The following is a 16,412-nucleotide window of genomic DNA, read 5'->3' as shown; positions in this document are numbered from 1 at the left end:
GTCGAGGGTTTGTATCTGGATAACGAAGCCAAGCTGGAATCAGCGATGTAAATTGCCTCATCTGCAGGGTTAAGTTGATTGCGAACAAGCCTTTTTTTAAAAACCAAAACCAGTAAGGAAAGAGGTGGAAAGGGGGTTAAAGGTGGTGGCGGAGGACTGCGCTTCGGTTCATTTTGCTGCAGAGCCCTTCAAATTTAAATCTGGTTTGCCCCCAGCAGTGGCTGCGTTTACATTCTGAAGCCGCAGGCGACGCTGATAATTCCCCTGGGGTTTCTCGTCACAGCCAACAGCTGACAGGTACAGCTACCTGCCTCGGCATCTGATGCTTCTGCAGGCGAGAAGTGTTAAACTGGAAACATCTGGCCCGGGTGTCCTTCCGGTATCTGCCTGAAGACAAACCTCTCTGCCAGGTATCACAGTCTGTTGCTGGCTGAACCGTAACCCCCTTCCCCGCACAGATCCCACCCCCCACCACCAGTCTTTCTTCTACAACATATTGTGGTGCTAAGAGAAAATGCTCTCCTAAAATGAGGAGGTGGATGAGCTGTCTGGGAAAAGAAAAATCCCGGTTCTGCGTCCGCAAGCTGTTCTCCATCAAATAGCCGCAGTCGACGCTGTTGCTTTATTCTTCTGAGGGGGGGACTGGCTGTCTTAGAACTCTGGCTGGTTCCATCTGGCTGCTCTTGGGAAGGAAAACTGCCTTTCGGCTTCAGCTACATCATGACGTGTGGGGGGGGGGGGACAGGCAATTAATTGCACCGCACAATTATCCTGAAAGGTCGGGCCCAGAGTCGTGGAGGATGCCGGGCTTCCTGAAGAGAAAATGGACTTGAACACACCAAGTTAAAACAACCGTTTGATTTTATAAAGGCAAATTCCAAAACGTGGGGTGCAAGCATCAGCCGTGTGCATTTGGAACAAATAATGCGGGGTAGGGCTTTCAACTGGGAAACGGGAAGGGGGGGGGAGAGTAGAGCCGCTTCAGTTCTGCTTGGAACACAAGCGTGGATGATCACTGCTGGCAGGAATGTGGGAAGACCGGATTTGTTCTCCCTTTTAAATACCAACTGCGACGCTAAAAGTGTCCTTTTTGGAGGGAAATACAGCTGTGAAAATTACACATCGTCGCAATATCAGAAATACCTTTGTGTGCGCGGCGAGTGTATGGTTGCTGCCATGGAATTGCCGCGCTCGGTCCAATTTCACCCAAAATGTGGAAGATTGACACCCGAAATCCAGTCCCCGGGGATCTGAAATCTGACTAAGAGAGCCAAACCGCTCGTTTCAGAGGTCAGCGACTTCTCCCCTCTCGGCCCCAGCAAGCGTGACGTAAGAGAGGAAGGGCTCGCTAGCGTTCGAGGCGGTTTACAACCTCTCGGACTGTGGCTATGAGGGTCTCGTTCTCCTGAGGGTTTCCCAGAATAATACTGTGCAGTCTATTCATATAGGAATCAATAGTGTCCATTGTGGGGGTCTCGCCACTTCCTGCAGGAAACAGAGAACAGCATGCTGAGTTAAGCGCGGCGACAACAGCCGGCATCGCTTGGCGCTACGAGACGGAAACAAAAAAGAAGGTAAACGGTTGGATTCGCAAAGCGATTCTCGTCAGCGGAGGCGGCTCAAGACGTTTGCTGGGCGCGAACGCGGCGACGTGGATCGCCCCACGCAAACTCGGGAGCCGTCGGTGGGACCCGCCCATTGCCAGATTGGTGAGGAACCCTGCGGCTTTGCTTGTGGTCTAAACGGCATCCCCTAGGCGGCTGCTCCACCCCTATTTCAGCATACACACAGATCTACCGTGAAGGGTTCCCAGTCAGGAAGGAGACCATCACATAGAACTGTAGTCCACTGCAGTGGTTATTCTCGGTAACATTTCTTATTGTAGGCATCGCCTGGGCTCTGTGCCTTGCATTGCTAACCTCACATTCTACATTGCTCAAGCTATACCTTAGCTGTAGGCAGTTTGCTGCTCGCATTGTCGTCAGATTTTGTACTCCTAGCACGAGGTCCCCAACCTGGTGCCCATGGACATGATGGTGCCGACCAACACCTTTCCTGGTGCCTGCCAAGGGTTTTTAGAAAGTGGGTGGGACCAGGTGGAGCTTTGGCTCCGATTGACTGTTGGAAGTTTCATTGGCTGTGCAGGTTTGTAAAACACTGGTTTGGCATTGGCAGCTGCCGCCACCGCAGCACAAGGATCTTCAATGTGTGACTGAAGGGAAGCTGCGGCAGCCATTTTGTGGCTGGCTCCGCCTCCTGCAGCAGCCATTTTGCGGCGGCCATTTTACGGCTGTGCCCACTGCACTGTGTCAGCATTCTAAATGTGTCCACAGGCTTAAAAAGGTTGGGGATCATTCATTTGGTATCTTATGCAGTACTGCATTTTTAATCATTTTCCTTGCTCTGTAATCTGCCTCGAGTTCTCAGGGACTTAAGTGGGCTGGACATAAGCAAAATAAATCCTGTATAGCATGCCTGTCCCAGATCTCGAAGGTCTTCAGCTCAGGGAGGAAATGAGTACCCCCCCACTTAAGAAAACAGATCATGTTACTGGGCAAGAAAACCTGCCCAGTAACTCAGTGGTTCAGACATAACACACCTCCGTCTGCCATTATGTGAACAACTTGGGGGTGGGGTGGGGAATTCTCAGGCTGGAGTCCTTTTTTCCTCATAATTGTCCAATACTCTTCCTCTTCTCCTCCTGAAAAATATCAGCATCAAACCAAAGTTTGTCGTGCCCAAAGCTACAACCTATGTTTGATCCTAGGGGTTGTTTCCGGCAGCAAATAAGCAGGGGTGGGATTCTAGCAGGAGCTCCTTTGCATATTAGGCCACGCACCCCTGATGTAGCCAATCCTCCAGGAGCTTACAAAAAAAAGAGCCTTGTAAGTTCTTGGAGGATTGGCTACATCAGAGGCGTGTGGCCTAATAGGCAAAGGAGCTCCTGCTAGAATTCCACCCTTGAGAATAAGTCATGGGTTGTGGGCAACAGCAGACCGTGGTTTGCTATGAATGTGGAAAGGGGTTGATGGGTGAGCCGAGCGCAAGGGAAGGGAAAGACAGGTTGCTTACCTGTAACTGTAGATCTTCGAGTGGTCATCTGTGCATTCACACTCATGGGATAGTGCGCCTGCGCCGATCCCCGAATCGGTATCTGCAAAAGCCCGGGATTTTTTCGCGCTCGGCGCCACCAGGCATGCGCAGGCGACCCACTGCGCATGCCCACTGGCGCCCGCGCGGCAATCCCGCCAGTTCCTCCCTGACCGCTGAAAGCCCCTTTCTGGAGAGAGAGAGACCGTCAGCAGCGGGGAAGGAGGGCGGGTAGTGTGAATGCACAGATGACCACTCGAAGATCTACAGTTACAGGTAAGCAACCTGTCTATCTTCTTCGTGGTCTCTGTGCTTCACACTCATGGGAGATTAGCAAGCAAAGCATACCTGGAGGCGGGAAGACGGTCAGCCTGAAGACACAGCCTGTAGCACCGCAGCTCCCAACCGAGTCCTCTGCTGAGCATGCACGTCCAGCGCGTAGTGCTTCATGAAGGCATGCGGAGAAGACCAGGTAGCCGCCTTGCAGACATCAGAAAGGGACACACCTTTCAGGAATGCCACCGACGTGGCCATCGCCCTAGTGGAGTGTCCACGCACAGGTCCAGGTAACGGCTTTTTAGCCAACAGATAACAAAGTTTGATCGTCTCAGTAAGCCACTTGGAAAGTCTTTGAGACGAAATCTTGGACCCTAACTTGGGGGCAGAGTAGGAGACAAAAAGCTGGTTATCCTTACGAAAACCCCTTGAACGGTTTAAATAAAATAGGAGGGCACGCTTAACATCCAGTGCATGTAGCCTCCGTTCCTCGTCCGAGGACGGACTAGGGTAAAAAGTGGGTAACCAAACTTCTAAGTTAAGGTGAAACTGGGAAACCACTTTCGGGAGAAAAGTAATGTCCGGGGCCAAAGAAACTCCGGCCTCCCTAAAGGCAAGGTATGGGTAGTCACACCGCATCGCTGTGAGCTCCCCCGCACGACGTGCTGACGTGATGGCAACTAAAAATGCAGTCTTCCAGGACAAAAGCTGCAGGGAACATGTTGCCATGGGTTCAAAGGGACGGCGAGTTAACTTGTCCAAAACCAAAGTCAGGTCCCACAACTGTGGAGGGGATCTAGAGGGGGGATGAAGCCGGAACAGGCCCTTTAAAAATCTTTTGGAATGCGGGTGTGCAAAAACAGAGTAACCCTCAACCGAAACATGGAAGGCAGAAATAGCTGCCAAATAAACCTTGATGGAGGAAAAAACTAACCCCTCATCGATCAAAGACAAAAGAAACTCAAAAATTGCCGGGAGTCCAACCGAGTTGGGTGGCACAAGAGAGTCAGCCATGAAGTCACTGAACTTCTTCCACTTCCTCTCATAAGAGGCACGGGTGGAAGGTTTCCTGCTACTCTGGAGCACATGCTGAACCCTGGTGGAAAAGTCTAGTGGTCGATGAACCACGCTGTCAGCTTCAGGTGCGGCACGTTGTGATGGAGCACATGTCCGCCCTGGGCCGACAACAGGTCCGGTTCCGCCGGGAACTGGTAAAAGATCCCCTTCGACTGCTGGAGCAGAATCGGGAACCAGCTCTGACGGGGCCACCACGGGGTCACCAGAATGCATCGTGGTCTCTCTTGCACTAACTTGTGGACCACTCTCGTCAGCAGAGGTAAGGGTGGGAACATGTACAGGAACCAACCCTCCCACTGAAAAAGGAGTCCGTCTCCCAGGGAAGTCGGGTCCGCACCCCCCCTGGCACAGAACAAGGGGCACTTCTTGTTCCACGCTGTGGCGAAAACATCTAGCTGCGGATAGCCCCAAAGTTGGAATACTGGTTCCAGGAACTTCCACTGCAGTTCCCATTCGTGTGGGGACGCTGCACCCCTGCTGAGAGAGTCCGCCTGTACGTTGAGGACCCCAGGCAGATGCGTAGCCTTCACAAAAATGTCCCACTGGAGGCACTCCCTCCAGAGATCCAATGCCAGTGAGCATAGCCTGCGAGACACTGTCCCTCCCTGCCTGTTTATATAACACATGGCAGTGGTGTTGTCCGTCAGTAATGCCACGGTCTTCCCCGCTAACAGAGGGCGGAAGGATCGAAGGGCAAAGTGGACCGCCAGCAGTTCCAGGTAATTTATGTGGTACTGGCCGAGTTTCAGTGGCCACTTGCCCCCCACACATAAATCCTCCAGATGAGCTCCCCACCCCCACATGGAAGCATCGGTGGCGATGGTCACGGAAGGGGTTGGTAGATGAAAGGGAGCCCCTTGGCAGATGTTGCTCTCCGACCCCCACCATTGCAGGGATTGAAGAGCCTCGGATGGGATGGTGAACCTCTTCCGAGGTGAGTCTCTGAGGGGGCGAAAATGGCGCAAGAACCATAGCTGTAGGCCCCTCATGTGCAGTCTTGCAAAGCGCAGCACGCTCGTCGTCGCAGCCATCAGTCCCAGCATCCGCTGGATCTGTTGTGCTGTGCCCCACTGTCGCCTTTGGAGAAGCTGTACCAGAGTCATGATGTCCCTTGCTCTCTGAGCGGGAAGAAACGCTCTGTGCTGATCCGTGTCCAACAGAGCCCCTATGAATTGAACTGTCTTTGACGGGGTGAGATGAGACTTCTCCACGTTGACCTGCAACCCCAGGGTGCCGAGAAGACGCAGAGTGATAGCGATGTGGGTTGTTAGACTCTCCCTCGACTTCGCTACAAGAAGCCAGTCGTCGATGTACGGAAAAACAACGACTCCCTGAAGGCGAAGATGAGCAGCCACCACACTCATCAGCTTCGTGAACACCCGAGGAGCAGTAGACAGTCCAAACGGCAGGGCCCTGAATTGGAAGTGACGAGCACCCACTGCAAATCGTAGGAAACGCCTGAACGCGGGATGGATGCTGACATGAAAGTAAGCATCCCTGAGGTCCAGGGTCACCATCCAATCCCCCTGATTGATGAGGGGCAGGATCGTTTGCAGTGTAGCCATTCTGAACTTCTGGTATAGAATGAATTTGTTCAGACCCCGCAAGTCCATGATAGGCCGTAGACCCCCGTCCCTTTTGGGAACCAGAAAGTAGCGGGAGTAGAAACCTCCCACCCTGGTCTCCGGTGGAACAACCTCTATGGCTTGTTTCTGTAGGAGGTTGCTCACCTCCGCCAGCAGAGGTGGGGAAGGGGGAGTGGTAACTACCACGGACTGGTTTGGGGTCTGGATAAACTCTATCTTGTAGCCCTCTTGAATAATGGACAGAGCCCACCTGTCTGTGGAGATCAACTCCCAGGCAGGCAGGAAAGGGCGTAGGCGAATGGAATGGTCGACAGTGGGGGCGATGACGCGTGCTTGCGGGAAGTCAAACCCCCTGCTTCTGTGGCCGAGCCCCCTTAGATTTATTAGAAGGCTGGCCCCCATAACGGTTTCTGCCGTTGCCGGAGTAGGGTGGCCGTTCAGGTTGCTGCGAGCGAGGACGCCACTGCTCAGGGGAGAACTTCTGATAGGGCTTCTTGGTCCAAGGTTTGGACCATTGTTTTGACTTCGGAGACTTGGAGGAAGGTTGGACCCCCAAGTTTCTGGATGTCTTGACACTCTTGTCAAACTCTTGCAGCGCCGTGTCGGTCGTAGTGCTGAAGAGCCCGTCACCCTCGAAGGGTAAGTCCTCGATAAAGGTCTTGGTATCTTGGTGCAGTGCCGTCGACCTGAGCCAGGAGTGTCGCCTGATGCAAACTGCCGATGTAATGGCTTTGGCTGAGGCTTCCACCATATGTTTCGCTGCAGCCAGTTGCTGTCTGGCTACAGCGAGACCTTCCTTTTGCAATTTCATTGCCGCCGTCTTCTTGTCCTCACTTAGTGAAGAGAGGAAGGGGGAAAGCTGTTCCCACACGGCATACTGGTACCTAGCCATGCAGGCTGCATAGTTAGATACCTTGATGCCGAGTGCCCCCGCTGAATAGACCTTGCGGCCCATTCCGTCGATTTTCCTACCCTCCTTGTCCGGTGGGGAGGAGTGCACCTTCCTTGCCTTCGAGGAGGAGGAGACCACCACAGAATTCGGACGTGGGTGGGTGAACAGAAATTCAGCACCTGCCTCCTGAACCCTGTACATATGGTCCAGGCGTTTGGAGGAGACGGGTGTCGAGGAAGGCTTCTTCCAAGATTCTTTGATGGCCTGAAGAATCACCTTGGTGACTGGAAGGGCCACCGCAGTGGACGTGTTCCTCTGCATTATATCGAACACGTTGTCATCCACTACGGGTTCCGGTTGGGTCACAGGCAGTCTGAGGGTGGAAGCGATGCGCCTCACGAGGTCGCCATAGGATTTTAGGTCTTCCGACGGCGAGATCGGAAGATCCTCCGCCGTGTTGGAACCAGGTGAGGGTTCCAGATCAGGGATCTCACTGTCCGACTCCGATGACGAGGAGTCACGCTGGGTGGAATGCTCGGAGAGCCTCGGTGTCGACTCTCGCGGTTGAAGTTGTACCGACGATAGTCTTGGAGGAGCTTCGACCGGGACTAGCTGTCGATCCGGGGGGACCGACGCCGACGCCTTCCGGGAGTGATGCGAGACCCTCGACATCGCAGAAAACTCCGAAGCTTGTTCCCAGTCTTGGTAGTCCTCCGGGTACCACCGACAGGATTCGTATCTGGAGTAGGGAGGCTGCCACCGCCGTTGCTCCCATGGTGGTATTGGGAAGCGTTGCGGGGTGTAGGATAGGTCCCGTCTGGGTCGGGGCTTGAAGGGCGGGTCTACGACCGGTGCCGAAGCGTCTACCCCCGACGTCGATCCGCTGCTCGACCGACGCCGTGAGCCTGAGGATGAAGACCGTTGGGTGAGGTCAATTTCCGGCTCCTGCTCCGACGCCGACAGGCGTTGTTGGGCTGTTGGGCTCCTGCGCGGAGAGACCCGAATCGATTTCGGCGGTTTTGCCGACGTCGATGCGCCTTCCGACGGAGAAGGAGTGCGGGGTCGCTTGCGCTTCTCCTTCGATTTCGCCTTTTTCGGAGCTCGGGTCCCCGAGTCCTCTCGGCGTTTTGTAGCGGGCGCATCCACCGAACCCTCGTGGGGACGCTTCGTGGAGCCACGCTCTTCCGGCAATTCCAAAGTCAGAATCGGAGCAGCATCGGCCGATGCAAGCTCCTGTGCCGGGGTGTCGGTCGACTTCGGTGCCGAAACCTCCATCGGTCGATGAGGTCGAAGCGCCGATTCGGTGAGCGCTGCCGATAATCGAGCCGCACGGTTCTTCCTGGTCTGTTTCGAGAACCGAAGGCAGTGCGGGCACGACTCAACTCTGTGCGCCTCCCCCAAACACAGCAGGCACAGGGAATGTCCGTCGGGAGGGGCAATCTTCCTCCCACAAGCCCGGCAGCGCTTAAAAAACCCCCAGCGACTTTCCATAAGCGGTCGCGCGGGAAAATTTTTTCCTTCTGCTCAGAAACGCCTGAGCGAAAAAGGGGGGTAAAAACGGAAACGGACCACCCCAAAGGGCGATCCGCCGGACAACAAAGAAAACGGTTCTTCTTTTTTTTTTTTTTTTTTTTACTAACTATCACTAACTAACACTAATAACTAGCTAACTAACTATTTACAAGACCAAACGGGCTGGAACGAGAGAAAAAAATCGCTCTCACCGACCGGAGAATCAGAAAGGGAACCTCTCTAGCGCAGCGGTCAGAAAGGAACTGGCGGGATTGCCGCGCGGGCGCCGGTGGGCATGCGCAGTGGGTCGCCTGCGCATGCCTGGTGGCGCCGAGCGCGAAAAAATCCCGGGCTTTTGCAGATACCGATTCGGGGATCGGCGCAGGCGCACTATCCCATGAGTGTGAAGCACAGAGACCACGAAGAAGATTCGGAGAATCCCCCTCAGCTGGCTCCTGGGACAAAAAGCATTTGAACCGACCCTTTCTCGTCAATGAGCCCCAACACAGAGCAGAAGAAACTGCTGGATCTTGTCACTATGCATGCAGGAAGATCTGGGAGGGAAAGAGTTAAGAGAAATAACTCTCTTCCTCTCTCTCTCTCTGAGGTACACTTGGCCGTTGGCTCCACCCTCTCACTGGTTAGATGTTCCGCCTCCTTGGCTGTCGCTTACTTTCAGTTTCATCTTATATAGGACCTCTCTTCTCTCTCTCTTACCTGGGCTTGCAGCCGTAGCAAGTTAACCTTTTTTCCCCAAAGCCAATCCATTCACAATAAGTTAAATGCAACTCCGTGACTTTTGTCATGTAAGATGTGCTTCTCTTTTTGTAAGTAAAATTTATTTCTCTCGTTACCACTGGAATCAGATCATCTTTGTAATCTGAATAGTAATTTCTCCCTTGTCCTGGAAACGTGGAGGAACAGGGACACTGAGAAAACCTTCTGTGCTTCCAAGTCAAATAATACACACACACACACTCTCTCTCCCGAAACAGGTATGCAGCAATTGCGGGCTGTCTACTCTAAAGGACATTAGGGCTAAGACACAGGAAGAGAATCACTGGACTGTCAGTCCTTTTTGCCTGAATAAACACACAACCACAAATGGTTATAGTGACCACCAATTACTAAGACCATGCAGCGATACAATAACTCTTGAGCCATTTCTGAGCTGGTGCCTGTTTGAAGTTAGTTGAGACTATATGTCCTGTCATGAAACCCTGTGAGATTACCTTAGTGTTATATGAAAGAGGTTGTTATTCACTGTGAAGCTGTATGAATTGTGGGGCGCGGATTATTCGATTTGAAGGAAAACGGAGCAGAGCTTTCCACGGCTCGAAGATCTGCCGAAGCAGGAGCTACGAGTCGACTCCCTGCGCTTTGGCGCTCTGCTATCTTCCGCGAATGCACTCTTCCAGAGCTTTGTCTATATGCATTTGTCTGTTCTTGCCGCTATCACTTTATTGTATCGCTATATATGGGTCTTAGCAATCGCTGGTCGCTATAACCATTTGTGGCCGTGAGTTTATTCGTTTATGCGACCTCTCTCTGTCGTAAATAGTCCTTTTTACCTGGCAAGGGGACTCCGGCAAAGCTGCTGGTGAGAGCCTGCCGCAGGGTTTCCAGATGCTGCTGCAGGACGGTGTTGCGGCTGCGCTCCTGGATCACGTCCACCTCCAGCTTCTCCACGGCCGTGCGCATGCTCTCCACGTGCTTCTGCAGGGCGGCGTTCCTTTCCTCAAACTCCATGTTGGACTTGCGCAGCTGACGGAGTTCGGCTTCCCGCGCTATCGACCGCCGGAGAGAAAAGGGGGGGGGGGGAAACAAACATGCCTTCTAAGAGACCAGTGACTGGACGTGAGGAAGATTTCAGTCTTTGCTGGGATCAGGTCCTCAGGAACCCACAGCAATTTAGGGCAAGGTCTACTACAGCCCTAAGGGGAAAGGGTGGTGAAGCTGCAGTCCTGCAGTCAGAGCCCTCTGCTCACAACCTGAGTTCGATCCCGGAGGAAGCTGGGTTCAGGTAGCCGGCTCCAGGTTGACTCAGACTTCCATCCTTCCGAGGTCAGTAAAAGGAGTCCCCAGCTTGCTGGGGGGAAAGTGTAGAGGGCTGGGGAAGGCAATGGCAAACCACCTCATAAAAAGTCTGCCGTGAAAACGTCGCAATGTGACATCACCCCAGAGTCAGAAACGACCGGTTGCCTGCACAGGGGTCTACCTTTACCTCCTACAGCAGCAATGCAAAGACAACTGATAATTGTTATGCTAATTTCCTTTACTTCTGCCTTGCCTTTCTCCCCAGTAGGGACTCAAAGCGACATCATAAAATTCTCCTCTCCTCTGTTTTATCCTCACTACAACCTAGTGAGGTGGGGTAAGGCTGAGGGCCTGTGACTGGCCCAAGGTCACCCAGCGAGTTTCCATGGCATGAGTGGGGATTTGAACCTGGATCTTCCTGATATTAGTCTAACCCACAGGTGGCCAAACTTCTTTCACGTAAGAGCCACATAGAATAAACGTCAATGTTTGAGAGCCGCAAGACATGAACAAATATTCCACGTGTCTTCATTAAAGCTCTTAATACTTTCTTTGCACAGAAAGATAAAATACATGTGTGTGCACTTTAAAACATGACCATGCTAAAAGGAGACTTTTTAAAAAACAAAAGCTGGGAATAACAGTCCCCATAAAACCAACATAGGGAAAAGTTAAGAGAATTATTTTTTTAGCACTAGTGGGAAAAGCAAACAAATGCATACCATATAAATCACTGACCAGTGTTTGCCTCAATACAAGTCTCTTTTCGCCTTGACACCAAGGTTAGTAAATACAGCTACTCCAAGAGCTATGAAACTAAGGGGGAACCCTGTGCCACCCTCTTTAATTCTGGCCCTCTTTCCAGTGGCTCTCTTGGCTCTTGCACTCTCTTTCCCCACTCTAGGTCTCTGGGAGATTTCTGTGCTAAGGAGAAGAGCCTGCAAGCCTGCCTATATCCCCCTCCTTCCCCACTTTGCACATGATGAAAATAATCGCCAAACTATGAGTCAGTGGCCAGAGGCTGACTGAGGTCCCAATGCTAAAAGCACACTTACTTGAGAACAAGTCTGTGTTACATTCCTCCTCAACTTCTAGGAGCTGTGCAATATGAGCAAAAGAACCGCATATGGCTCCAGAGCCGCAGTTTGGCCACCCCTGCTCTAACCACTATACCACACTGGCATCCTCCAGTGAGAAAATATTTTGGCAGCTATAACAAAGGTAGTTTGTGTCCCAAGAAACACTGTTTTTGTTCAGACACAACAGCAAACCACAGTTTTCCGCCAGAGGAATGAATCTTGGGTGGGGTGTATCCTTGGGTTTGCACATTACATACCCCCATATCTCCCCCTTGTGCAGCGCCATCTATTTAGGAAACATTCATAAACCTTCTTTATGAACCACCAAGTTATGGTTCGCAATTGCGCTGAAAAACCGTGTTTCCAAATCAAGAGTTTATTCCCGGCTTGGGATCTTGGTTCGCAGAGGAAATGCAAACCACAGTGCGCTGGACCGAACGGAAGAGCTAAACTGCGGCTTGTCGGGGAATCTCTCCTCTGTGGGCCACGTCCAAGGAGAGGGAAGGCGAGAGGGAGAAGACTCTTACAGTTAGTAGCCATCTGTGGTTTGGCACCATGTGTGGACCAAGCCCCCGTTTGCCACTAAACTGGGAAAGGCCTGTTCTTCCAAAACAGTCTGAGAAATACCAGGAACAGCACCCTCAGAAGAGGTTAAAGCAGGGGTGGCCAAACTTGCTTAACGTAACAGCCACATAGAATAAACAACAGGTGTTTGAGAGCCACAAAGAAGGGACAAAGGAAGGGAGGAAAGCGATAGATAGGAAGGGAGAGGTGGAAAGAAAGCCACTTTAACTTTCAACGCATTCTCCAAGCTGCCAGCTGGCTTGGCTTGGAAAAGTGATTTAAAGAGAGAAATGGCTTCTCCAAGCGGAAAGGTGGGGGCTTCGAGAGCCACACAATGTGTGTGAAAGAGCCACATGTGGCTCCTGAGCCACAGTCTGCCCACCCCTGGGTTAAAGAGTGCACGTTCCAAGTTCCTCCGCAACAAAAAAGATCAAGGCCTGGAACGTGCTTTGGCCAAAGCAGCTGAGTGCAAGAACATATGCTGGAACGCGGTGGAGACCTTTTTGGACGAAGAGCAAAGACAAGCTAATGGCTCTCTGCCATCCTTCGCTTTTACCGCCGCTGCCCAGAAGTCCATTATCATCTGTGCGATTACTGAAATGCCTCCTGACTCCACAAGAGGCTAATTAAACCGACATCCGGCCTGATCCAGTCGCCAGGTTATCATGGCTGAGGCGCAGGTGGCTGCTCGTCCCGCATGAACCACAGCGGAACATCCTGACCCAGGCATAGCCGTGAAAGGATACTCCCTTCTTGGTACTGATCCGGTTGGTGGCAGGAGTGTGCAGCCGTGTCACTACGGTACAGCACAAGTGGACAACATAGCACAAGTGGACAACACTTGCTGCTTCCAAAGAGTCAGTTTGATGTAGCAGTTAAGTGCGCGGACTCTTATCTGGGTTAGTTAAGTGTAGTGTGGTTAAGTGTTGCTGGAGAAGAATCTTGAGAGTCCCTTGGACTGCAAGAAGATCAAATCAGTCCGTCCTAAGGGAAATCAACCCTGACTGTTCCCCGGAAGGCCAGATGCTGAAGTTGAAGCTCAAAGACTTTGGCCACCCAATGAGAAGGGAGCACCCCCTGGAGAAGACCCTGATATACTGGGAAAGACAGAAGGCAAAAGAAGAAGGGGACGGCCAAAGAGGAGCTGGCTGGACAGCGTTACTGATGAAACAAACATGGATTTGAGCAGACTTCGGAGGATGGTGGAAGACAGGAGGGCCTGGCGTGACTTTGTCCATGGGGTCACAAAGAGTCGGACTTGACTGTGCGACTGAACAACAACAAAAAGTTAAGTATAGTGGTTAAGAGCGCGGGCTCTTATCTGGGAGACCCGGGTTTGATTCCCCGCTCCTCCACTTGCACCTGCTGGAATGGCCTTGGGTCAGCCATGGGTTTTGTAGTTGTCCTTGAAAGGGCAGCTTCTGGGAGAGCTCTCTTAGCCCCACCCACCTCACAGGGTGTCTGTTGCGGGGTGGGGAAGGTAGAGGAGATTGTGACCGGTCTGCGACTCTGAGATTCAGAGTATAGGGCGGGATATAAATCCAATATCATCTTCTTCTCCTTGCCTAGAAGGCAGAGATCCTGAAACTGGGGCAAGGGGAGGGCCTCCTGGCACCAGTGTTGAAGGTCAGAGCAGTCTCAACACCCACAGACCACCGGAGCAGACTCTCCATCTTGTGGGAGAGCTAGGAACCCTGTGCTTCCATCTCTCTAGCTGAACAGAAGCTTAATGTGAGGCTCCTACAGAGATGGCCTGTATGGCCTCTTCCAGCTCTATGATTCTAGGCTTACCTAGAGAGCCAATTTGGTGTAGTGGTTAAGTGTGCGGACTCTTATCTGGGAGAACCGGGTTTGATTCCCCACTCCTCCACTTGCACCTGCTAGCATGGCCTTGGGTCAGCCATAGCTCATGCAGAGTTGTCCTTGAAAGGGCAGCTGCTGTGAGAGCCCTCTCAGCCCCACCCACCTCCCAGGGTGTCTGTTGTAGGGGAGGAAGATAAAGGAGATTGTGAGCCGCTCTGAGACTCTTCGGAGTGGAGGGCGGGATATAAATCCAATATCTTCAAATATCTTCATTTTCTTACCTTTACTGTGATTCAGAAACTCCTCCGTGAAGATCGGAATATCGAACACAGACCGTTCCTTGGTATCGGCTTCCTTCTGTGCACAGACAAGGAACAACATGGTATCCTGAGCATTCTTGGTGTGAAATGATGGATAGACTCAAAATAATGAGAACAGACAGTGAGAATGTCACTTAGCACCTTCCCAAGAACCAAGTCATAGTGGGTTGTCAAGGTAGTCTGAGGTACAGGAGGGGCTCTGATGCTAAGAAAGAGATACTGATTTGGGTTGCTATATTTTTCATCAATATTAAGGGGTGCTCTTCTCTGAACTGCACTTGCACAAAACCCCAAACCATCCCCACCCCAATATATCTAGAAAATCAGAGAAGCCATATTGGATCAAGACAATGGCCCATCCAGTCCGACACTGTTTCACACAGTGGCCAAAACCTAGGTGCCATCAGGAGGTCCATCAGTGCGGTTAAAATTCCAGAAGCTCTCCCACTGTTGCCTCCAAGCACCAAGAATACAAAACATAATTGCCCCAGACATAAGAACATCAGAGAAGCCATATTGGATCAAGACAATGGCCCATCCAGTCCGACACTGTTTCACACAGTGGCCAAAACCCAGGTACCATCAGGAGGTCCACCAGCACGGCCAGAACTCCAGAAGCCTTCCCACTCTTGCCCCCCCCCCCCCAAGCACCAAGAAATCACTGCCTCAGACATAAGAACATTAGAGAAGCCATGTTGGATCGGGCCAATGACCCATTCAGTCCAATACTCCATTTCACACAGTGGCCAAAACCCAGGGGCCATCAGGAGGTCCACCAGCAGGGTCAGAACTACAGAAGCCTTCCCGCTGTTGCCCCCCAAGCACCAAGAAGACAGAGCATCACTGCCCCACACAGACTGTTCCATCTATATCTTGAAGATAATAGCCACTGATGGACCTCTGATCCATATAAGAACATCAGAGAAGCCATGTTGGATCAGGCCAATGGCCCATCTAGTCCAACACGGTAGCCAAAAGCCAGGTGCTATCAGGCCTGGACTGTCGCTAAACGGAGATTGTCATATATGTTGTTGAAGGAGATTGTCATACTTTGGTCGTATCATAAAAAGACAAGGGTCACTAGAAAAGACAATAACGCTAGGAAAAGTGGAAGGCAACAGGAAAAGAGGAAGACGTAACGTGAGATGGATTGACTCAGTCGAGGAAGCCATGAGGGCCCTCAGTTTGTGAGACCTGAGCAATAGCGTGTTTTGGAGGACATTAACAGAGCCTCGTGGCGCAGAGTGGCAAGCTGCAGTACTGCAGTCTGAGCTCTCTGCTCACGACCTGAGTTCGATCCCAACAGAAGGTTGGTTCAGGTCGCCAGCTGAAGGTTGACTCAGCCTTCCATCCTTCCGAGGTCAGTAGAATGAGTCCACAGCTTGCTGGGGGAAAGCTTAGATGACTGGGGAAGGCAATGGCAAACCACCCCGTAAAAAGTCTGCCATGAAAACGTGAAAGCAAAGTCACCCCAGAGTCGTAAACGACTGGCGCTTGCACAGGGGACTACCTAATAAGAGCATCGTGGCGCAGAGTGGTAAAGCTGCAGTACTGCAGTCGGAGCCTTCTGCTCACGACCTGAGTTCGATTCCCGCAGAAGCTGGTTCAGGTAGCCGGCTCGAGGTGACTGGGGAAGGCGATGGCAAACCACCCCGTAAAATGTCTGCCGTGAAAACGTGATGCGACGTCACCTCAGAGTCGAAAACAACTACCTTTGCCTTTTTAATTCATAGAGTCACTAATATGTTGCGAGTGACTTGATGGCACTTAACATGCAAAGCGCTATGGAGTAGCTAAGATCAAATGAAGGAAGCGGGGCAATTTCAGCAGGACCTGACGGCTCCTCAACTGTGCCTATGAGAAGCGTCAGGAACAAAAACAAAGCCTCCAGTCCAATTACCCGGATATGAGCTTCACTGCGGCTTTGCTTCAGAACAAATATGCATAGGATTGCTCTGTGCAAAAAAGCAAGAAAAACCTCTGAGGAACACTCCTGCAAGGGCAGCGAACTCCAGTTCTGAGCAGCAGATGGACAAGCAAAGCGACGTGGAATTCATAATGGACTGGTCCTCGCACCTCTCCCGTCTCGCACCTCGTCTTTTCGCTCTGCGGGAGTCACTTAAGCAACAAGGGGAGCTGGGGAGCTTGATCTCACCGCCTTTGCACAGATGCTCAG

At 52.0% G+C, this 16,412-nt stretch overlaps 1 protein-coding gene across 1 annotated transcript; it reads right to left on the bottom strand.

Moving 5' to 3' along the window:
• Positions 1-843: 843 nt before the first annotated feature.
• LOC132565802 (high mobility group protein 20A-like) lies at positions 844-14,297 on the bottom strand. Its single transcript, XM_060230523.1, has 3 exons — positions 14,198-14,297; positions 10,005-10,220; positions 844-1,485 (listed from the first exon to the last, which is right to left on the bottom strand). Exons 1-3 carry the CDS (start codon positions 14,295-14,297, stop codon positions 1,349-1,351), a joined length of 453 nt encoding a protein of 150 aa, XP_060086506.1. The 3' UTR covers positions 844-1,348.
• Between the last annotated feature and the right edge of the window lie 2,115 nt (positions 14,298-16,412).

Source organism: Heteronotia binoei, unplaced genomic scaffold (assembly GCF_032191835.1).
Source record: "Heteronotia binoei isolate CCM8104 ecotype False Entrance Well unplaced genomic scaffold, APGP_CSIRO_Hbin_v1 ptg001736l, whole genome shotgun sequence".
NCBI lineage: Eukaryota > Metazoa > Chordata > Lepidosauria > Squamata > Gekkonidae > Heteronotia > Heteronotia binoei.
This window is presented reverse-complemented; position numbering and strand designations above follow the sequence as displayed.